This window comes from Pleurodeles waltl, chromosome 6, assembly GCF_031143425.1.
Source record: "Pleurodeles waltl isolate 20211129_DDA chromosome 6, aPleWal1.hap1.20221129, whole genome shotgun sequence".
NCBI lineage: Eukaryota > Metazoa > Chordata > Amphibia > Caudata > Salamandridae > Pleurodeles > Pleurodeles waltl.
The window spans coordinates 1316949936-1316973243 of record NC_090445.1 but is presented as its reverse complement, the minus strand read 5'-3'; the positions used below and the strand labels follow the sequence as shown (position 1 = coordinate 1316973243).

The 23308-nt window shown below is 43.3% G+C and overlaps 1 protein-coding gene across 7 annotated transcripts in view; it reads right to left on the bottom strand.

Moving 5' to 3' along the window:
* LDB3 (LIM domain binding 3) overlaps positions 1-23308 on the bottom strand; it is a 508962-nt gene that overhangs the window by 46483 nt on the left and 439171 nt on the right. For all 7 annotated transcript variants that reach the window (XM_069240605.1, XM_069240599.1, XM_069240600.1 and 4 more), the window contains 3 exons: positions 19756-19936; positions 11521-11641; positions 8531-8646 (listed from right to left, as the gene is read on the bottom strand). In XM_069240605.1, the coding sequence (XP_069096706.1) occupies positions 8531-8646; positions 11521-11641; positions 19756-19936 (418 nt within the window). The remainder of the gene's footprint in view (positions 1-8530; positions 8647-11520; positions 11642-19755; positions 19937-23308) is intronic.

The following is a 23308-nucleotide window of genomic DNA, read 5'->3' as shown; positions in this document are numbered from 1 at the left end:
TGAGTCCTGATCGATAAAACTCCAGCAGCAAACAGTGGTTGGGGAGGATGGGATTGCAGAGCTAATGGAGGCACTTGGGGGGTTGTGGTGGTCTGGGACTGGCTAGACCATCATGACTATTGCTAGACCGTCATGACTAGATTGCACAGAGATGGGGATCAATAAGGGCACATGTTGCCCTGGCTCTTGAGGCGGGAGAGACCCCCAATCCTCTGCTTGGTTAGGGGGGTGGTTGGCCAGTTGGCCATTAGGCTGACTCTGAGGGAGCAACTCACAGAAGTATACACAGCACCCCAAGATGACGTGTTGAGTGAAATGGTAGACTACCTTGGCGGGATAGCAATCTCCCACCTGACAGCTGAATATCGGGAAGACATTGAAGGCGGGATCCAACTGAATGAACTATGGCAGGCCCTTCACGACATGGCCAGGAATAAATGCCCGGGTCTGGACGGCCTTCCGGTGGAATTCTATCAGGTGTGCTCCGTAGAACTCCTCCCCAAGCTACTAGATACCTTCCAGTGGGCTACCGTGTTTGGAGTCCTGTCTGAGCGCATGCGGGAGGCATTTACAATAATGCTGCCGAAACCTGGTAAGGATCCTAGTGATCTGGGTTCATGCCGCCCCTTATCAACGCTTAATGTAGATATTAAGCATCTTGCGAAGGTTCTGGTCTGGTGGTCACCCACTTGGTGCATGCAGATCAATGTGGGTTTATACCATGGGGGATACCCATATGAATTTGCTCCGGCTTTTCCATGTTCTACACTCCCCAAGATCTTCAAATATTAAGGTTGCGATTGTAGCTTTAGACACAGAAAAAGCATTTAACATTCTCTCCCGGACATATCTGAGGGAGGTGCTTCAGAGAATGTAGTTTGGCCCCAAATACTTTGCCTGGGTATGCCTACTATAAGCAGAACTCCGGGCCAGAGTCCGCAATGTACAGGTGGTGTCGGAGGCTTTAAATATCGGAAGGGGTACACAGCAGGAACTCTCACTGTCCCTCCTACTGTTTGCGCTCGCCATGGGGCCACTTGCAATCTACCTTCAAAATAAAATTAGTAACTGAGGGATTTTAGTGGGAAACACGAACCATATAGTGTCCATATATGCAGACGACATGCTCATCTGTGTGCCTGACCCTGAGTGATCTGTCCCACATCTACTGCAACTCATATCCAGCTTTTGGAAGGTGTCTGGCCTCCATGTTAGCCATCAAAAGACACTGTTGTTTCCTATGGCATCCCTGGTTTTACGCATGGAGATGGATTTCCCAGTAGTTGGACTCCCCCAGGATACAAAACACTTTTGGTATTTGGGGACGCAGGTGTCACACAATGAACACATGCAATACTACCTAAACATGTGCCAAGACGCAGACAACCTCACTCGATCAGTGGCATTTTGGAATACCATGACACTGTCAGCTATGAGATAGGTGGCCCTTAGCAAAATGGTACTAGTACCTAGGATTCTGTAAGTCATGGGGAACTCCCTTAGTATTTTACGAGCTATGCTGTTTCGGCGGCTTGATGGTCTTTTAGTATCACTGACCTTGGCAGGCTATCATAGCAAGTTTAAACTGGGGATCCTGAAATTAGATTTATAAGAGGGTGGCCTTAGCCTACCGGACCTTCACTTATATTATCTGGAAGGATTACTGCAGTATGCAGCATTGTGGTGTGAAGTGGGACCCAAATGGGTGAAGAGTCTTCTGGCAGGAGTAGTGCTGTTGATTGATCTTCCAAAGCGCCTTATGGGGGGACGTAGAACCCGATTTGACATCCCATTTACAGTGTCCCAAATTATGGGGATTTGTGAAAGGATGGCAAAGCACTATTGAGACATGCTCCATATGCATGACTACTTTCATTATGGTGGCTCACGCCCTTTCAGCATCTGAGGTCCTCTGTGAATGTCACGCCGTGGATGGAAGGAGGATATCAGAATGTGGGTGACTTTTATTTGAGCAATTCCCTTATAACACTTGAGGAAGCAGCCGAGTTGTTCAGAATTGGCCCAGGACAGATTCTACAGTACGCCGGTATATCAGACACTGCTTGTGAGATATGGTCTACCTTCCCTGATGAGCCCGACGAATCTCAGGTACTAAAGGAACTACTAGATCCTGGCTCACAAAAAGCCCTTGTTTCCCAGATATATGTGTCCCTGAAGTGAGACTGGCGAAGTGAGATAACTTCGACCTGCCTACGAAGTTCTCCAAGTCCCCTCATGGACGGTGAGTGGAAGCGGGCTAGAGCACAGGTGCAGGAGACAGCTAGCAATGCTTGATTTAAACTGACACAGTTTTATTATTTTCATAGAGCTTCTTTGACCCCACATTGACTCAGTAGAAGCTATCCCTCGCGTCGGGCCTTCACTCCTTCACACACAACCTTGGGAAGGGTGGATGGTCTAGACCTGTTAGCGCCACTGGGGTTTTCCCCTTCCCTCCTCCTCTGCCTGTCCTCTCCTTCTTCGCCTTTCTTATTTTCTGATTGCCTCATAATATGTTGGTTTATTCTTGATTAATGATTACTGTTGTGGTGTTGGAGACGGTAGCACTGCTGCAATTGTTGTAATATCAAAATGTTAATAAAGAAATGTTTAAAAAAACAAAAAAAGAAGATGATGTTACTTCTGTTGCTGACAAATTGGGGGGGTCTCCTGATAAACTGCAAAGTATGACCTGATTAGAAAATTTACCTCATGCATTTGTCCGAAGTTGCCATTCCAACCAGGAGCAAAAAAGGAAATTGTCCCTCCCAATTTTTGAGGACCAGATGGAAAGGGAAGGGCAAGCTAGGAGTCAAGCTCTTTTCTGATTGTCATTGGTTTGTGTTTGTGTGGAACCTCTCTTCCTTCCTGTAAATCTTCTATAAACTTGTCTCTGGTTCCTATTGAAGGAGTATCCTTGATCATAGCTCGACTGTCTCTGTTGATAATAAGGCCACCTCTGACCTCCATACTGATTGCATCCTCCACTGAAATATTATGACCTACACAAGCCAGGAAAATTAGAAACTTCAAATCTCCGGTATTGCAACAACCCCAATGTCTTTGCAGTATCAGTATGTCTTATGGCCCTGCACAAATGTTTCCTAAAAAGAGTCTGGCCATCAAAAGGCATGTCCAAGACCTTGGATGAACAATTGTACAAAAGGCTGTAAATTTCAACCAACCTTGCCTCTTTAGTACAGCTTCTCCTGCAAACTGGTGGAAACATGTGTCATAAGAATCCATTTCCGCATCCATAATTAATGGAGAAGTCATTTTTCCTTCCTTTAGCATAGCTCTTGCTATTTCTCTCTTCTCATTAATAAGGTCCAACAATGGAGCTATTTCATGCCACATCTGGCGATCACACTGACCTAGAATCTCCAGGGCATTAGCTGTTCTCATCGAGTTTGCTGCCATAGAGGAAATCCTTCGATCCAGAATGTCAATGCGTTTTCCGTCCTTGTCTGGCAGACTGGATGACTGTGTTAATGGTGCCTGGGTTCTTCTCTGAGCTGCTGAAGCAAGTACATAGATGAAGTGGGCATTGACGGCATGGATTCTGACTGCATGGTCATCATTGAAGGCCAGGTAGACGATGCAGCCGCCATTGACGGTGTGACTGATGTTGAAGGAGCAACCGATAGCCTCAACATCAACAGCACCCTCGTCGATGGGGCAACGTCAACGTTGTTGCAGTCGCTCACAACATGGTTAATGACATTGACAGTCTCTACGTCAATAAGACTTCTTTTGCAGATTTTTTCTACTTTGGCTCGAGTGAGCCTGTGAATCGCAGAGGCTCAGATTTACCAACAGAGGAAGTGACTGTAAGTGCAGAACCAAACAAGTCATATTCAGGAAAATGTAGAAGCCTCCTCTCACGAACTGCCCTCATGGAAATTCTTGGAGGGACACTTCTAACAGAATCTTCCCCTGAAGAGGGAGCACCTCCTTTAGCAGGAGGAATGTTCTCTTCACTCAGCAAAAATAATGCCAACCTCAGTTCTCTGCCGTTAAGAGTCTTTGAGGAAAATGACTTACCAATGTTGCAGTCTGCTGCGTTATTTTTAGGATACAGGCAGTAAATGCACTGAGAATGTGGACCATCAGTGTAGATCTTCCTGCTGCCAAATGACAATCAGGTCTTAAACAGAGATTTCTCCCCTTTGTCAACCATGGTGACAGTTGGTGATAGTTACTGGACAGATGAAAGATCTCCCTGGCACAGAATACAATATTTCCCTTAAAACAACTCACAGTACAGCAGAGCTGAAGAAAGGGCTGGCTGAACTCCAGGGCAGACCAAAATGGAAACAATTTCAGGTTCACTGAAAGGTTAGAGAGGAGAGCTCTGACATGGGGCTACCTCACACAGAAAGTGCAGTAGAAATAAGAAGCTATGGTGGCCTCTAGAAGGAGTAGGAATGTTAAGCTGAAGTTTGGGCTCTTTCAAATGAGGTGAGTGTGCTACTACACATACTGTGGTGTTTCAGTCCTATGACCATTTTACATTATAAAATGCATGTTATATGTGTTTTAACCTGTATACTGCTATTTTATTGTTCCGGGGATCCCCATTCTGACAACGGGGAATGATTCAAGCATGTGAATATATAAAAGACCCAGTGTTGGAGTAATATCAATTAGGTAGGTCACAATTGGGACCCCTATGTGATTGGTTACAATCGCAGGGATGGCAGTCTGGAAAGGAGAGTCCACCACCATACTTGTGATTGCTTTCCAAAATGAAAAGATTTTTTTTTAAACAGCCCAAGTTCCTGCAAGGAACGTGTTTGTTTAAAAAAAAAGAAAAATCGTTTTCCTTTTTATAAACTTCAGTGAGAAAAGGCAGTGGTCAACTGGACCACTGCCTACTCCCAGACCTGCCAACTCGCACGGTGCAACCATGTGACACAGAATATCGGCTCTTTTCACGTGGTCAACAGTTGAAAAGCCAACATCACACAGTGGCAGGGAAAATGAGCTGGAAACCACTGTAAATAGTGGATTTGCTCCTTTTCAGAGGCTCTGGGCTGCCGATTATCATTAAAGGTTGTGAAAACACCCCACAACATCGGCACCAGCCTCAGCAATCTTTTATTCTTGTTTTGGAAGAGGGATGTTGGGGGGAGACAAAAGTGTCTCTTAGAAGCTTCTCAGCACAAGGCCACACATCCCACAAGGCCACGCCCCTCCTCCTCACCTGATGAAATGTTTGTTTTAGTTGGTGGGTCTGTACACCCCCTGAGGCTGCAATTTGATTCCCATAGGGAAAGGAGTCCAAAGAAGGCCCCTTCCCCTTATGAGAATAAGTTTCCACCCCACCTTGAGAGTTGAATGCAGATGAGATGTTTGCTGCCGGAGGTATGGTAGCATAACATTGATGTATGCCTCACTGACTCGCAATTTTGAAGGAACTTTCTTAATATGCCCCTTCTAAATTGCCTTCAGTATGTATTTTTAAATCCATGTTGTGATACTTAAAAAAGGTTTTCCAATTTTTTTAATGGGGTTACTACATCAGAAAAAGTTAATTAGTGGTTGCAAACCCTGTAATTCAAGGTTTGTGACACTAAATCACTTTGTACATCAGGTTCCAGATTCCTTGTACTTTAAATGTGTGATACAGTGGTAGTTGCTTGCAGATTTCTAAACTGCTGTTGGGTCCTTGAAATAATCGAGTGAGTTTATCATGCCCACCAGATGGGTTTCTTCTAACCAGGGCTTTGTGTGAGAGGCACAGAACTTTAAACATGGGACTAGTTTCCTCACGCAGTCAGTTCAGCTTTCACTGGAACTGCAGTTTATGACCAAGAATCTGGGATTCATTTCAGCAAAATGCCACAGAGCAAGAGGAAAGAGAAGCTCAGAGACTATTTTGATTAAGAAAGAGAACATCTGTGGGAGAGGTACATAGTGGACATGAAAAGAGGGTGTTGCACCAAAGAGAAATAGAGAGTGCACCACAGGAACAGACCTGTTCCAAATGCTAAGAGGTTGGAAAACAAGAACTGAGGGTGGCATGTTTCTATTAAATGTTACATCTGCAACAATTCTTCTCATTTGAAGGTCCATAAACATAACATTGCATGGACTCTGGCAGCTTAAGTCATTTAGAAACCCAAGACCCAATAATCCTTTGTGACAACTTGTTAAGCAGAGTGCCTCAAGACCCCTACCCTCAATGCAAACCACCACACAGAGTCAACCCACTACACACTCAATATTTACACAGATTTGACTGAAAAGATTCAAGACCACCCCACTCCCCCAATTTATGAACAAGTGTGTGAACCTGCACCCTCCAAACTACCCACTGACACTGATGTGGTGTGGATAAAAAACTCCCCACAGATGAGAAGCTTCACTAGGTAAATCACAACTGCAGCCTGTCTGCACAAAGTATCAAGAGACCAAGTAATTGATGAATTTGCGTTGTATAGTGCCCAGTAACTTAAAATGCACTCTTTGAACAGTCATGATATCAAACGCTTGACCACTTGTCCCACTTAGTGCCTCAACAGCCTTTTATTTGCTCCTGGGGACCTAAAAGAAGGACAAGGAGTCGAAACGTAAGGTAACTAAGGCTATCTGAGCCTGGTTAATTTACTTCCCTGCAGGTGTCTTCATTACCCCTGAGAATTGGGATAACAAAGATGGTGCGAGGGGTTCTAAACGACAAGTATGTGGCAGCAACTTCTAACCCACTCTATGCAGAATTAATGACCATGATGAAGGCACATTCCTGACTGCCCCAAAGTTGTTTTGTTGAGATTAGTTTTGTTGAGCTTAATCTCTGAGCATTTGGGTGGTTGGCGGGGCTTTAGGCTGGAAAAGACCTTCCAAGTCTCAGTCACATTAGTAATTAAAAACGGACGGTTCCTATCGAGCCCTAATGTAATGTCCTGAACTTTACTGCCAAATAAATTGATTTCTGAACAGTTAGTGTAAAAACGTTAAGGTAATCCATATCAGTGATTTAGTTCCTATTTAAATTTCACGTATTTACTTAATCTTGCACCAAAATACTGGTTAGTGGCACAATATAAGGATCACAAAAATGTAGTTTACATGTTTAAGGTATGTGCGTATTTACACAGGCCACTAGAGACACCCCACTTTTTGCACCCCACTTAAATCCCTGGTGGCATATCTTTTATGGTGGAGAGGAAAGTGCCAAAAAATGTGTTTTGGTAACCACTAAGCATTACCAATACTAATGGCCTGATTGAGATCTTGGCAGACGATTTACTCCATCACAAAGGTAATGGATATCCCGTCCACTGAAATATAAGTCTCAAAGGATATAATGGAATTTATATTTTGCCGGACGGGATATTGTCTGCCAAGATCTCAATCAGGCCCTTAATTTGTTCATACCCACTCACAGAAGACCTTTCTTGTTCATTTTCCCATAAAAAGGCCAAACTGGCCATGGCTAGAGTGTGTGCAGTGACAAATGTCTACACAAAGCCTGTCCTCACTGAGGTGCACACAGAAGTAGTACTCTGTCCTCCCCAGTCCCTGAGTATTCGAGCTAACATTGCTGTCTCCGTGCCACTTACTTAAAACAGATGACTCTGCACATCTAGGAACAAAGGGATTCCGTGTAAAAGTAAAGTCAGCCCTTTATCCCCTCCATTCAGTGCTGTCCTCCACCCCTTCCTATCGATCTGAATTAGTAACCTTTTCCTTCTGCGGTGCTTAACAACAGGTGAATACATTTTTATCACAGCACCACCCACACAGACGTTTTTAAATGAGCCGAGCTTTTGCCTAAGAGCGATTCCACAACATAATGAAAGGAGAAACATTTAAAACCAAAGGTAAACTACAGGGGCAAAAAATGGTGACCAGGGAGTAAATGACAAATGTGGCAGGCAGCAGGTGTGCTTCTGTGACCAAATAACAGATGGGTTTTAATGTGAACTAAGTGCCAGTTTTGTGAGGACAGTTACAACCGGCTAAAAGCTTGTGGTTATAATGCTTGGTTTAGAAATCAAACCTCATCAATTTCTCAAAAAGTCTTTTTGATTTTTGTTATGATCTGGTATAACCCTTGTTCTCTGTAAAACGACTCCACTGCCGTCCCGGACAAACTACACTGAAATAAAAATATGCACATTTACAATGCACATTTCTTGTTATTGTGTGAAGACCTCGAGTTTTGAAAATATGTTTTTCTGAACATAACGTTCTTTTACTACACAATGGAAACACGGAGACTTTTAAGCCATGCCCTGTTAGCAGCATTACACCATTGACAAACAGGTCCATATTGATAGAATCGACAACTGTTGATAAAAAATGCATTGTTCATGAACAGCTCAATGTACCCTTTCATGCTTGGCAAAAAGCCATTGTCAACTCATTTGTCCCGAGTGTGTGGCACTGCCAGTGGCAAAATAAACGCTTAGAAAGTTTGCTTTCTTTGCCTCACAGCCCCATCCGCCCTCACCATGCTTCGTACGATCTTTCCGCACACCTCACCCACTTTCCACCTTGCTGCCTGGCATGCAAGACTTACAGAGCAAATGAAGCAGGAGTCATGCCAGGTATGTCCAAGCGCTTCGATGAACTTATCTCCGGCCTCCACAGGAAAGTCGCAGCCATGGCACTTGGTGCTAAACAAGGTGATGTAATCTGCAAAGGGATCACAGTGTTAAGGTGGGAAGTATCTACTATGTATGACAAGAGCTGAGCACAATGACAAGAAACTTAAGACTAGGAAACACAGTTATTCTAGATATGTTTGGTTCAAAATGATGCTCATGATACATTTCATTTATCATCTCAGACTGGAAACACATTTGGGGACACTGTCAAGTATAAATTTTGCAGAGGTTGATCATTAATTCTGACAATCAATTGTTCTCAAATTTTGAGTGGCTGGAATGGATAAGGAGCCCTTTTGCATGGACATGTTTATGAGGAAGCCTGGGCATATCCTTTGGGCAAGTTGTTTCTGTGACACAGTGTACGTCTGTCTTGTGTAGTTTTCCATACCCCTGTAGTAAGAACACCACCTGGTCCTAGTTATTCTTTTTAGGTTCAGAAAGTTAACACATATCTCCCTAATTCAATTACGTTGTCCATAGTTTCAAGGTTCTACACAGATAGTTATGGAACACAGGAGATCTTAAACCAGCAAAATATATAGAGGAATACCTTTAATGAAAGCTGTTAGAATAGGATCGTCGTAGATACTCAGCACATCCCAGTCAGACAGGCAATGCTAGGTATATTGTTGATTCTCTGCACACTCTCAACACTTCACTAACCCCATCTAGGAACAGACTCGGCATAAGATTGTGACCCCAAAAAGCATGCGCCAAACTCCCACACCCCTTCTTTTCTTAGAAAGAAAGATGGATTTCAAGCGCATTCCACACCTTATTCACACGTGTGCCACTCACAGGTCATACTCGTACACTTCTTTTATTGAAAAGCCAGAATGTGGGATCCGAACCCTTGACACATTTGTGCCACACTCTTCTACCGCATCCCTATCAATTCCAGATTGATGGGTTTTAAGCCCACTAACACTCCCATTACATTTTGATGCCACTCTTCGATTGTGCTGTCTTAATTGCTCATTCTTATTTAGGCAAAGTCTTGAAAGATGGTGGTCTCCACAAGTAAGGTCACTTTGCTATGCACAGTCACCAATGTTTAGTTCTACAGTGTCCTCTTCAGTCATGTTGTGAGTGATACATTTTTACTGCAAGAGCTTTTTTAATAAAAGAGTTTTGTCATCTAGCTTTCTTAAAAAATATCACGCTTGTGGCTCTCTTTTTAAATTTCTCAGAAATACCAATAATTGGGTACAAACAATGTTTACATCCGTTCCCTTTATTTACATTTGTACAAAAATGATCGTACATGCACAATCTTCCATGTTAAGTTTTCGCCTGTGATACCCATTTAATTTTTGTACAGACAAATGTTTTGGAAATATATGAAGTATTTATTATGTGAAGAAAAGCCTATTCTAAAGGTGAGACCTCATTCTGACCTCATTAGCTCTCCATGCGGTAGAAATTCCACTTTTTGGGGTAAAACTGCAAGTCTGTTATGGAATTTCCTCTTTGAAAATTTACCAGCTGATATATTGGGCCAAATCATAATAAGAACTTCTTTAGTTAATAGTAGTGAACAACGCAAAATGCCAGCCCTGCAAAATGTTATGGATCCCTTTGATGACTGACACCTACTATCCAACTACACTGTCTTACCCACGTCAACTTGCATTGTAAAAAACATGGAAGCCCAGAACTAAGGGGTGGCCCATAGTATCAGACTACAGGGGTTCAAGCTAAATGCCCTGTTAACGTGATGTTCACCACTAAATGTTACGAAACACTTTAGTCCTCTAATGAATGATTAAAAACATATTGCTTCTGAATATGTAATTCTACTTTCATTCAGCAATGCAAACTGAATACCAACCTTTAGAAAGTGTGAACCCTGACCTTGGAAGTACACAGAGTCAGACAGCAAAGTCAAAGGAAACCTCATTTCAACCACAAAATCCACTCTTTACGGTATCATTAGGTTGTCACCGATGGGCCACAGCCCCAATTCCAACACATAAGCTCTTTGTAACAGAGTCTGCCACTGTCGAGGGTCACAAAGCTTCTGTCCCATCATAAAGACCCCACTGGTCAACTGTCACAGCTTATTGAGTTCGGAACCGCAAGTCTTTATCGACCCCCTTCAAATGAGGTTGGAACTGTGAGGCTTCGCAGAATGTGCTCCGCTGGCTTGAAAAGTGGTCCAATGGAGAGATGACCAAGACTGAAAGAGTGGACGGTACCCTACAATCTTCATAGCACAGTTGGGAAAGGCACAGCAAGGGATGTCACAACACAGTCAAGAAGCCAAAAAAGCATTTCATGCCAGATTTCAGAGGTTCAGAATTACTAATACCTGCCAGAATCAGTGCTGTGAATAAAGTTTTTTAATCATAGCATTCCGTGTGGAGTTCTCGATTCCACGAGGTTTAAGTGGTAAATGTCTGCAAAGGTGTTTTGCGCATGTAGGGTAGGTAGGGAGGGCTTAACCTGAGGGGTGGGAATGAGAAGATGCCACCTGGAAGAGGGGAAGAATGACATACTCCTTTGAGCATTGGCTAAGGGCTGGGTAGGGATTGGGAAATGGGTCCAAGCTGCCCTTTCTCAGAGCAATTTCACCAGACAGAATTTCCTGCTACTTAAATCCGCTCCAGTGTTCCTGCACCCGGAAAATCTGGCTGCAAGAACAATCGCAAGCATATAAATGTGCAGAGCAAAATTCCACACGGGTTTTCACTTTATATTGCTCTGGGAACGTAACCAGAGTGTTAGCAATGCTCGAAAATAAAAAAGCAGACAAAAAAAGCGAAAATAAGAAAGGCACATAGACAAAAACGAAATCCATTGCGACAACCAATGAATAACTCTCGGCCAAGGTTAACAATGAAAAGCAAGGCGATGATGGAGTCACAAGCAACCGAATAAAATAGCATTTAAAACATACCTTTCTCACAATAAGGCTCTCCATCCTCCATGTGGAAGAGGCTGTTACCAAAAGGCTTCCTGCAGGCAGCGCAGACAAAGCAGTGAGTGTGCCAGGTCTGCCTGAGGGCATGCATTACTTCCTGGAAAACACAAACATCAACATTTAAAAATGGGAAACGAGAACAACAGCGCGAGATGCAAACTGACAGAAAGGGGGATTAAAAATAAGAAGACAATTAAAAACAATAGGAAATAAATAAATCTAGAAAACGGGCAGGAACCAAAATAATTGCATGAATACCAAAATAAGGATGGAACAAGTCAAAAGAAAAAGAAGCAGCGGGAAAAATAATAGAAAATGGAATAAGGAATTGCACAGCAAAGGAAAATAACGGAAAGGAAAGTTATAAACTAGAAATTGACAGAGAGATGGGTAAAAGAAATAGAATGGAAATGAATGAAGAATGATGAGAGGAAATTATAGAAAACTAAAAAAATAGATGGAAAATGAAGGAATAAAAAATAACAATTTCCTGGCTAACTGCATCAATGGAGCTAAGCAGCTAAGTGGCTACAGTGTAAGATCATCAACTGCCTTTGATGACCTTACAGAAATTGGCACTACAATCTATTTCCCCTTTATACATCAGCTGGTGAGATGACTACAATAAATGGTTTGTAAGAAGAGAAACTGGAGGTCCTACTGCTTTGAACTGCATAAAGCATGGGGACAGTGCACTTTAGCCTTGACAGCCACAGTTAGGCCCATATTTATACTTTTTGACGCAAACCAGCGCCGGCTAACGCCATTCCTATGCGCCATGCGGGCGCCTTATTTAAGGATTGACGCTAGCCGGCGCTGCGGGCTGGTCAGAGTAAAAAAAAAGACTAACCAGGCTGCGCCGGCGTAGGGGAAAATGGGGGTTGTGCCTCATAAAATGGTGCAAGTCAGGTTGGAGTCAAAAATCATGGCTCTAGCCGGACTTGCGACATTTTTTGATGCACAACCCCCATTGAAATGACTCCTCTCTTAGCAAAGACAGGGGACATGCCCCCTTGCCCAATGGCTAGGCCCACAGGACTTCTGTCCCCTGGGCCTGGGCATTAAGCACAGTGGCATGTAGGGGGGCCCAAGTTAGGCCCCCACGCCACTTAAAAAAAAAAAATATTACACTTACCCCAACTTACTTGTACCTACCTGGGATGGGTCACCCCATCCATGGGTGTCCTCCAGGGGTGGGCGAGGGTGGCAGGGGGTGTCCCTGGGGGCAGGGGAGGTCAGCTGTGGACTGCTTCCATGGTCAGAGACCATGGAAGTGAGCCCACAGGTCCCTTAACGCCTGCCCTCACCCAGGCGTTAAAAAACAGCACACATCAGGCTGGGCGCCGTTTTTTAAGGCCCGCCCCTCCTGTGCGTCAAAATGACGCAGGAGTATAAATAAGCCGCACAGGCCTTAAAGTCAGTTTTTGGACGGGAATGGTTACCTTGCATGTCATTAACGCATGGCGGTTTCCTGCATCCCAAAAATGAGTCACACAGAGGTTTTTTGACGTCCGTGGGGTCGGGCGTCATAGTTTAAGTATGGGGTAAGGTTTGCGCCAAATGTGCATCAACATTTTTGACACACATTTGGCGCAGAGTATAAATATGCCCCCAATGCCGGTGATTCCCAAACAACCTCTAATCCCAACTAAGGTGGCAATTCCTGTTTCTGTACGAAGCATGATTTAGAAGAAACTTCTACTGAGTGTCTAAGTAGGGTACCAGAGAGCCTGTAATCAGATTCCATAATCAGAGTGCGCTGAGTTAACCACATACACTGCACAGGACAGCGAGCACTTGCTGCATGATTTTAAGTTTGCACTGATTGGTAGAATAAAACCATAATCAGGTGGTCAAAGTGCTACTTTGTAGGCAGCAGAACCGAGGCCAGGCTCATGGAATGGGGCAACTGATCCCCTGGGCGGAGCTAGGTGTGATTTTGATTTCAGCTGAGTTAGGTTTCATGATCATCCAGTTGCTCTGTATCACCGCATGAAGAGCCTTTGGGCAAGTACAAAGGATGGCGAAGTCACTATGCCGCAAGCATCTTACAGTGTTACTGTTGAAGTGTAACTCCGGTAATCAGGAGAGCATCGTGCTCGATGGAATCAAATGCTCCCTGCAAGGAAACGAGAATGAACTCACGACACCCCGGGCAACAGTTTCAGGAGCTTCACAAATGACGAGCACGGTTTTAGCTGGAACTCTCTGTGTATGACGTAGTTTAAAGCTCCGAGTAAAATCTGAAGCCCATCCCCTAAAATAAGATATTTTATTGACCTCCCCCTCATCCTGGATCCTTTCACAGCTGGATGAGATTGTTTTGAAACTCCGCGCCGGCCGTCCCCCATGAGGCCCGTCTGCTTACATTCCAGCGGAAGGGCATGACAGGTAGATGCAGGGGAAGGCCCCGGGTATTCCACAGGGTCTTATTTGTTTCAGCCCTCAATCTCCCAGCAACAGGATGTAAAACAAACGGAGCTATGGGGGCGGCACGGCTCAGTGCTTTGGCATTTCAACAAGCCAGGGCATTGCAACGGCCAACCGGGCATTCGCCACATACCTTGCCGACAGCATCACAAATGCATTTCGATGCAGCAGCGCATTTGTTCCTTAAATTGCTCCTAAGGCACTTTAGATCTTACCATACTGCCCCGTGGTCAAACTGTAGGATTCTCTGCAGGTCGCTTGCATCCCAACCGAACCCATTAGAAACCAATTCGGTGCTACAGGGAGATCGTTACCTTGTGAAACCACCACAAACGACCACAGGAGAGCATCAGAGTGCTGCACGCTACAGCAAAAAGCCTAACAACGTGGCCTCATTTCTTGTATGAAAAATGCTTAACTGGCAATGTATAATTTTTCATGAGGCTCTACAAATCCTTGCACTACAGCTGGCAAGACTGCCCAGGTTTGGCCCACCAGCACTGGGTCTGCCATATTGCGAGACTGTCCACGGGGTTATAAATTCACATACAATACATCTAAAGGCAAATAATTTACCTAGTCAGTGATTTTCCTGTAAATATGGAATCAATTAGGCCCTCTGGTACTAACATAAGACACTCCAACTGTTAATGATTCGACTTACGCTCCACCCCAGTGTTGCCCTAACTGTGGGTCGCAGCACCCACTGGTGGGCCCCAAGCTTATTTCTGGTGGGTCATGAAAGTCAGAGCAATAAATAAAGATCATTTGAAATTCTGTGTTTATTTGTCACACTTGTCTGTGAATCAAAAACAGAGGTCAAATGACAGGATACATTTGACATGAGGACTGCAAAGTGAGAGGAACTGTTAAAGTGAATTATGTGACAATGTAGGATGCTGTTGTTTGCACTACAGAACACAATCTAAATGCCTGTACATGAACTGCATGCACCCAGCAGTCAGGAAAGAAAAAATGAAGCAATTGTTTTGTAATTCTGAAGTGTGTTGGAAACTAGGTTTTAATAGGATCAAAACAAATCAAAACACATGGGGATGCACAAATAATAAATATTCACAGAAACCTAATTTCCACACATTATCATTTGTGTGCTATATATTTTAATCACTAAAACTAACTGTTTGTCTGTGCATATTTATTGGTCATTCCAATGGAAAATGTGGTGTCTGTAATTGACAACCACACAATGTTTTAGTTACATTAAAAAATCGTCCATTAACAGCAATTGAGTTGCAAAAGTTTGTTGTTCCAAAAAGTGGGTTAGGGTCCTAAAAAGTTTGGGAACTACTGCTCTGCTCCTTTCCCTAACAATGCCTGGCATGGTGGACTGACACCCTAAGGACGCAGGGCCTGCTTCCTTTTCTCAATGCCTTGAGATTTGGCATTTTATTTCAGGTGTGGACAATGAAACCAAAACTGCAGCTGAGGAAATGCATTCGCTACTTCAGCCAAAGTCTAAGACCGTAAACATACTGCCATCATGAGTAGGAGCCATACTGTCACTCAAGAAAGGTGGCCACCATTAACAATTGTGCTTCGTAACTTGACTGTTGGATGCTTTGCCCACAATCTCATGCACCTTAAGGACTGGAGGAACTTTACATAGAGCCAGCTATTCTGCCTTGTTGACACAACAGTTTAGAACTATGGTTTGCACTGACTGACCAGTGCGCAATGTCATATTCAGTTTAAACACATGCCTTTTTCATGCACTTATCAGTCAATCCAACTGTCTTTTTGCGCTAGTAGGTTTGTACAAATAGAGGTGACGAACTGATAATCACTGATGCTGCGCATTCACCCCGTTCCCCGCAGTGGAAGCCAAATCTCAACACTAACGCTCAATATTCTGTCTTTTATTAACAATGTATGGACCAAATCAGTTCCGGGCACCATGCAAACCCACACTTTTTTAACATTTAACTTCATATTTTCTCTATAAATAATGGCACACTTTTCACTTATCAATAATACTTAACTGAAGTCAATCTTGATTTGTCAAAGGATGCCATGGTTATTTGGAAGGATAGACTCAGACTTGTTCTTGTAAAATAAGATCGTGGGCAACAGGTTCGGTGTTCTTCATAGTCTATTGTGGTGAGTGCAGTTTGTTTTTTATCACAGTCCTGCGGATGACTAGCACCGTATTAGGCGTTGCTTTCACCCAACTTAGTAGTGCAAATGTATAAAATTGAGACAAATTAAATGCTGAGTTGTCTACAATGAAATCTGAAAATGTGACCCCAGAAGAGTCCTCCAGACTTCCACTGTGCTATCCCGCTAATCACTCTTAATGGCTAAATAGCGTATATGTTGGTCAATCCGGTAAGTAGATGATACAGTTGAGTGTGTTAATGAACCACAGTCCCTCTGAAAAAAATATGTGTGGATTCTGCAGGTCTCAGCATACAATATTGCATGGAGTCTAATGTTGCATGTAAAGGAATGGTACAAAAGGTGGAATGTAATGTGAGGAAAGGTGTATGGGCAGGAATTCTATGATATTCAAATAGACATATCTGTTTGAGCCTCAAAGGGTGAGTCGGACCTGCCATGATTCAATTCTGTGATCTGCAATGTGCACACAGATCTGAACAAGATAAACCACCAAACTATTTTACAGGAACTAAAACGTGGTATTTAGATAATGGGTAGATTAAAAAAAGCCCTCTCCCCCACCGTCTCCAGCAGTACTTCAAAGATTGGAACCCATCACCCGCAGGGAGCAGCCAATCATACAGCACACACTTGAATATCGTGATCTATTCCACTGGCCCTGGATCCTACCACCAGCAGAACACTGCAGGTGCAGCATAAACTGCCTACTTATCTCTCTGGAAGTGGAAAGTGGAGTTGCAGGTATCAAGCAGACATTTTCTGTAATTCCATTCCTCCCACATACTGTTTTGCAGCAAGTGAATTAACACTCCAAACTGTTGTACCCGTTTTTGAGCCCCGGTGTGTAGACTACACAAACATCTCAGTGGTCCTGTCAGAAATTAACATGTTTCCAGGAGGTCTCACAGTGTTTTGCAACATGTTTCCAAACTCATTAACAACTAATCTAAATTTACATAATCTGTATTGGCATATCAGTGCACTGTCCAGGTAAGTGTTGAAGTGCTTCATGAAAACCCTCTAAATACTGTTAGACTAAAATAGTATTTCATGGTGGAGGTGAAGCCCTATTAATGTCTCAATGCTAACATATGAGTGAAGATGCAGGTCTGAATGGAGGAGTATTTTGTGAGCTTTTGACATCCCAGTGGGTGATTAGCTGTCCAGGATACAGATCAGAATGAGTGTGCTTTTTGAGAGCTAATCAAATATCTGAATACTGAGACATCAGTGCATGATGGGATGCGAGGAGACATTCTGAGAGCTTTGGATCACTCAGTCGTAAAGTAGAGGTGGTTGGTGATGGTAAGTAGAGCGATGTATCTTGAAAGTCATATATTTATCCCTGTGCTGGGATATCTGCAGATTGTGCAGTTCAGCACAGAGGTGCACTGGGAAAGACATGTGAATGTCTCAATACTGGTTTATCACTGCATGATTCAGGTTAGAATAGAGGTGACGGACAAGACTTGTCAAGCTCTTAACTCTGTGATATTAGTGAATGGTGCAAGTCCTGTTGTCTGTGTACTAGGGCACCATCACATATAGCAGTGTGTTGTAAGGTCTTGGAGAAAGTTTAATTACGAGAAGCTTAGTGTTTCAAGAAAGTTAAAACAGCTGTTTCTTAAGAGATCTCCAGATGTTCCAGTAGTAAAGTAGAAGTGCTTAGCGCTAGTCAGTAGAGGGGTGCACCGTGAGAGCCCTGCATTTATTTCTGTACTGGGAGATCAGTGAATGGTGTAGTTCAGTACAAGGACACACTGCGAGAGACGTGACTATACCTGTATTGGAATATTAATGCACAGTGTAGGTGAGTACAGAGGTACATGTGAATGATTCACTACTGGGATGTAAATTCCTGATTCCAGTCAGTATAGTGGTGAATCATGAGAAACTATGACATTAGTGATTGTTGGAAACACCTTGGCCCTGATTTAAACTTTTTGGTGCAAAACTGCACTAACGCAGTTTTGCACCAAAAAGTTTAGCACAGGCTTGCACCATTTCTGAGCACCAGCTAGGCACCATATTTATGGAATGGTGCAAGCCGGTGCAAAGGGTGGGCTAGAGTAAAACAAATGACGTTAGTCTAGTGGGGCTGGCGCTATGGAAGAAGGGGGTTTTGCACCAAAAAATGATGCTAGGCAGGTTAGAGTAAAAAACAAATGACTCTAACCTGCCTAGAGTCATTTTCTGACACAAAGCCATGTCTTAAAAAAGACAGGAATCATGCCCACCACCCCAATGGCCAGCACAGGGGACCAGGGTCCCCTGGGCAGGGCCATTGCACCCAGTGCCATGTAGGGGGGCCCATTTAAGGCCCCCTATGGTACTTAAAAAAATGCAATACTTCCCTGTACTTACCTAGGGTAGGGTCCCCCATCATCCACAGTCCCTCTGGTGTGGGGGGATGTCCCTGGGGCCTGGGGGGGATGTCCCTGGGGCCTGGGGAGGGTCCCTTTGGGTTTATTCCATGGTGTTCCATCATGGAAATAGGCCCACAGGTCCCCTAACGCCTGCCCTGACACAGGCATTAAAAAAATGGGGCAAAGCAAGCTTTGCACCATATTTTGACCCCTCCCGTGCCACATTTTTGCACGGGAGTATAAATATGGCGTTAAGGCCATTGAGTCGTTTTTTGCACGGGAACACCTACCTTGCATCTCATTAAGGCAAGGTAGGTTTCCACTTCTAAAAAATGACTTTAACCCCATAAATTTGGCGCTAGATGGGTCTAGGGCCAAAGTATAAATATGGAGTTAGTTTTGCAATTAATTAGAGTTAAAAAAAATGATGCTAACTAGGTGCAAATAGAGTATAAATATGCCCCCTTCTCTCTGTACTGGGGCAAAAGCACAACTGAGGTGTGAAATAAGAGTTGAGTGAATGTTTCATTACTAGATCAGTGTATGATGAAGGCCAAAACAGAGGAACACTGTAAAAGCCTGTAGGCGTTCATGACCGCACTGGCCATTCTGATATTCCAACATTTTCCAGGTGGGCTGAAGACTAATGGGGCTGCTTTCACAGCAGGATGGGCTGTACTGGCACAATCATACCCTATGTGTCCATTCCAGTCTTCGTCTTCTGCAGCATGAGATTCATTTGAATTTTTGCGAGGGCTAGTTTTGCTTATCAGTTCAGCCCTCAGTAGTACTGACAAAACAGCATGTGACTGTTCATGATACAGATTAAGTGTGTGAGAAGTTAGGGTTTTCATCCTGGGATAGCAATGATTGTAATGTCCAGGCCACCACAGCAAAACAAACCAGGAAATGTGCATGTTTGTGTGAGGCCAAAGAAAGCAGCCCATGCGGTTCCGCCCACCACTAGCCCACAACAGCTAGCAGTCAGATGTCGTTGGCAGCAATCTGCCAGGTAGGTCATGAGTCCTAAGCCACTGACTAGCAACCAGCAAACAGCAAGCTCAAACAACAAATCTATGTGCTGATGTGTAGGCGTAGACATACTTCCACATAGTAGCTGTTCGCGTAATCCTGAGCCCATATTATAGCCTCGTTATACCTTTGAACAGAATGCCATTGAGTGACATTCAATACAATTAAAAAATTGAATTTGCTTCTTGTCTTGTCTAAACTTCCCCAATTGTGGTTTGGACTATCTTGGCAAATTTCAACTTACTCCCATAATCTTGGTGTTGCATCGAGCACAGGTTGGGGCGAAGTACTGCTCATAACAGCGCTCACAATACACGCTGTTCTGCTCCTCCACAAAGCTCACGTCCGCCAGCGAGGTCTTGCAGTGGGCACAGTTGAACTCCTCTGGGTGCCAGGAGCGCCCCATAGCCACTATAAATGGGCCCCTGTTGAAAAGCACAAGAAAATGTGAATTTAGGAAAGAAAACTAGACTTTAAAGGCAGTTCAAAATAGTTGAGAATTAGGATCAGAAGAGGAGAATTACTGTTCAAATTTACCCTTTCACCGCAGTCAATATGGCCTTTTTTGAGACTGTGGGCCATATGTACGAACACTTTTTCCAATAGACACAGAATGGGTAAAAACCTTTGATACATCTGGCCCTGTATTCTGTTGTGTTTTGTATTGATCAGAGGTGAATCGTAATGGAGATTAGAATAGAATACTATATTGTATAGCAATGGATCATAATGGAGGTGAAAAACGAGTAAAATTTTGCTTAATGCAAAATTCGAAGATTTTACTTATATAAAAAACTGCCCTAACCTAAACTGGGTACGAATATGCTGTTGTGGTGACAAGCATTTAACAAAGTATATGGTAACGAACTTCGGTTGTCACCAAACCAGCACCCAACTACGTGTACACTGAAGGTTACTGGGTCTAATGGGTTTATAACAAACCCCTTCAAATGTATGGGCGACCAGCACAACAGTCTCTGGCTAGCAGAAATTACATTCCTCTTTTTAATTCTGCAAAGGTAAAGACTTTACACATTTAACAGTGCTTCTTCAAAGAACGAGTCATTTTCTCCAGTCTGTAAAAGCCAAAGTATGGCCCAAAATCCGCTTTCTAATCCCTTGGAGTATGTTGTTAACTCTAAAAGGAAACTAGTATGTTTACATTCCACGCACTGTTTGTAGAGACCCCTTTGCAGGAGAAACTGTTCTTCCAAGTCCACCTTCTATGAATGATGTGTCTAAAAGGGAAAGTTACATTGTTTCCACTTCACAGTGCCAATTTTTCACCATCAGCAGAGAAATATGCAGTTTCCAGTCCTCTTACTTTTGTTGCTATACTGAACACGAAAATGTACGTTTCAATTTCGTGCTATGCAGCTGATTTTGATAGTGAGTACATATTCCTTATATTTCGCTTGCTTCGTGTATTGATATTGTGCGAATACGGTGAAACGGGAAAGAAATGCTACACTGATTCTGGTTCACCTTTCTGGCGATGTCTTTGACAGATAAAGTTCCACAGTAAAGTTTTCTTACTATTTGAACCTCCTCCTCAGGGAATAAACATTTTATCATTTAGATTACTGATCACGATTTTATTTACAGTGAATCTGCATTGTTTCACTTACTGGGTTTTATGCAATTTCTGCTGAAATAATGTGGATACATCTGCAGGGGCCCAATTGTTTCTTTGGATCCCACTGCCGGTGCTGCCGAATACCCCGGTTGATGAATATTACTAAGCCCAGTTTTGATTTCACGTCAGGCCTCTTTCTTCAACTTGCATCTATTTCACTCTTGCAGGTTGGTTTTATCCCTGCTTTCTTCCTCCACCTTTGTTTTGCTATTTGTCTTGTATTCCTTTCTCCATTTTCAGCCTATCTCGTTTGTACTTTGGGTCAAAGTCGGATGGGAAAAACAAGTCCCAATCCTGAAAAATGAGTGACGGTGCTGCCAAAGCACAAATTCAGCGCACCCTTCTTTCACTATTCCAGCTATCATAAGATCTTTTTTTTAAAAGACACATTATAGGTGGTCCTAATAGTTACAACTACGATTAATAACTCACTGGGTATCAAACAAGGCATGTGAAGGAAATACATACATCAAGCAATAAGTCAGTGAGTGAACCATAAGCTTTGAAAGTTAATGGAAATTTGGTGTGGGGAGCCCTCGATCACAAACGGTGCAAGCCCTGTATCATTTGAACTCAGTCCCACTGTAATAATCTACAGAGCGATGGTAGGCCTGTGACTGTCACCCCTCTCTTGCTTGGTGATCGACACCAGTGGTAGTATCTCCATTCGGCGAGCTGGAGTCCCTATTACAAAGGAAGGATATGAATGGTTCCTATATGTCATTAGGGCAGGGGCGTGGAGGCATTCATTCCCAAAAAGTGGTCAATTGTTCCTGACAGTAGGTCACATTGCATAGCCATGCTTTGATCGAGGGGGCGTGTTTCCTAACCCAGTGTTTAGCCACCCTTTGTTTAGCAAGTAGGAGTAACATAGCTGTCACACGTCAGCAGAACATCTTTAACATAACCCAACAGACCCACCAATGGGGTGAGGGGAGGGAGTGTCTGTTGATCACATAAATGGTCACAAAGACGTTTGCCTAAAAGGTCTCTATCCGCGGGCAGTGCCAGGCAAGATGGATGAAGGAAGTTGATGTGTAATTTCAACATGCTTAATTGGGATCTGGGGCTAACTCAATTTTGAAAAGTTGCATGGGGCTGTGGTAAAGAAGGTGGAAGAATTTCAAATGGATGAGGTGAAGTCTGTATTTGGGTGAGAGCAGTTCCATTTGGTCGCTGCAGAAGGACCATTGTGGGTCCATGAGGGTGGGGGAAATGTCCTCATCCCATTTGGCCCACGCTCTGGGGATATGACTGGTGGGGAAACATATGTGGTACAGTGGAGGAGGGTAATCAATTTGCGTGGGGAAGCTATCATAATATGTTTAATTGCAAGAAGTACTGGATGTGATATTCAGTACCCACCAACAACCTCTTGTTCTTTCTAACTTACTCTCATCAACTCATGACCTGCATGGGACGCAAAACACATGTAAGGATTCTCAGATACGATGGACAGCACCAAAAGTGAAATGCAGCTTACTCTAGTTAATCATCACGGGCTCTTTATTACGCTGGATGAGGTTTACAAAGGTGACCATGTTGTGAGCTAGATATGTTTTGTGTACTCAATATTGAACACATTCAAGATGTTTTTCTTTTCTTGCCAGAAAAAACACAGACTGAACCCACAGTACAATTGAGCAAGCTTTTGCAATGTAATAGGTCTCACATTTGCTAGAGTTAGAGCTATTGACATTGTAAGCTCATAACTGGACTTTTCTTGCCACATAAATTGTTCAACTCTGCCTCACAATTTTGTCTTTTCCTGCCGTATAATTCTAGTGGTCCTGCATACAGCGAAAGCACTTCCATTTACCTCTTTCTGCAGCAAAACATAAAAATGTTGCCATTTAGCATCCTAATTAAATTCTCCAATGTAATTCCAATAGAATGCCACTTTCACCACCCCACCATCAGAGGTGCTGGCAGGCTAACACAATTCCACAAAAATGACACAAGACAGCCACAGAGGAGAATAAACTAGAAGGGTCACTCAAACACATCAATAGTGCTCAGTCATAGTGTAATCTGAATATTAAGGTGGCCCGAATCATGGTCATAATTGCAATAAGGAGAGATTATTGAAACATATACAATTATCATATAAACCTTTATCAGAAAAAAACATTTGCATTAGACTATAATGCTCAAAACATCC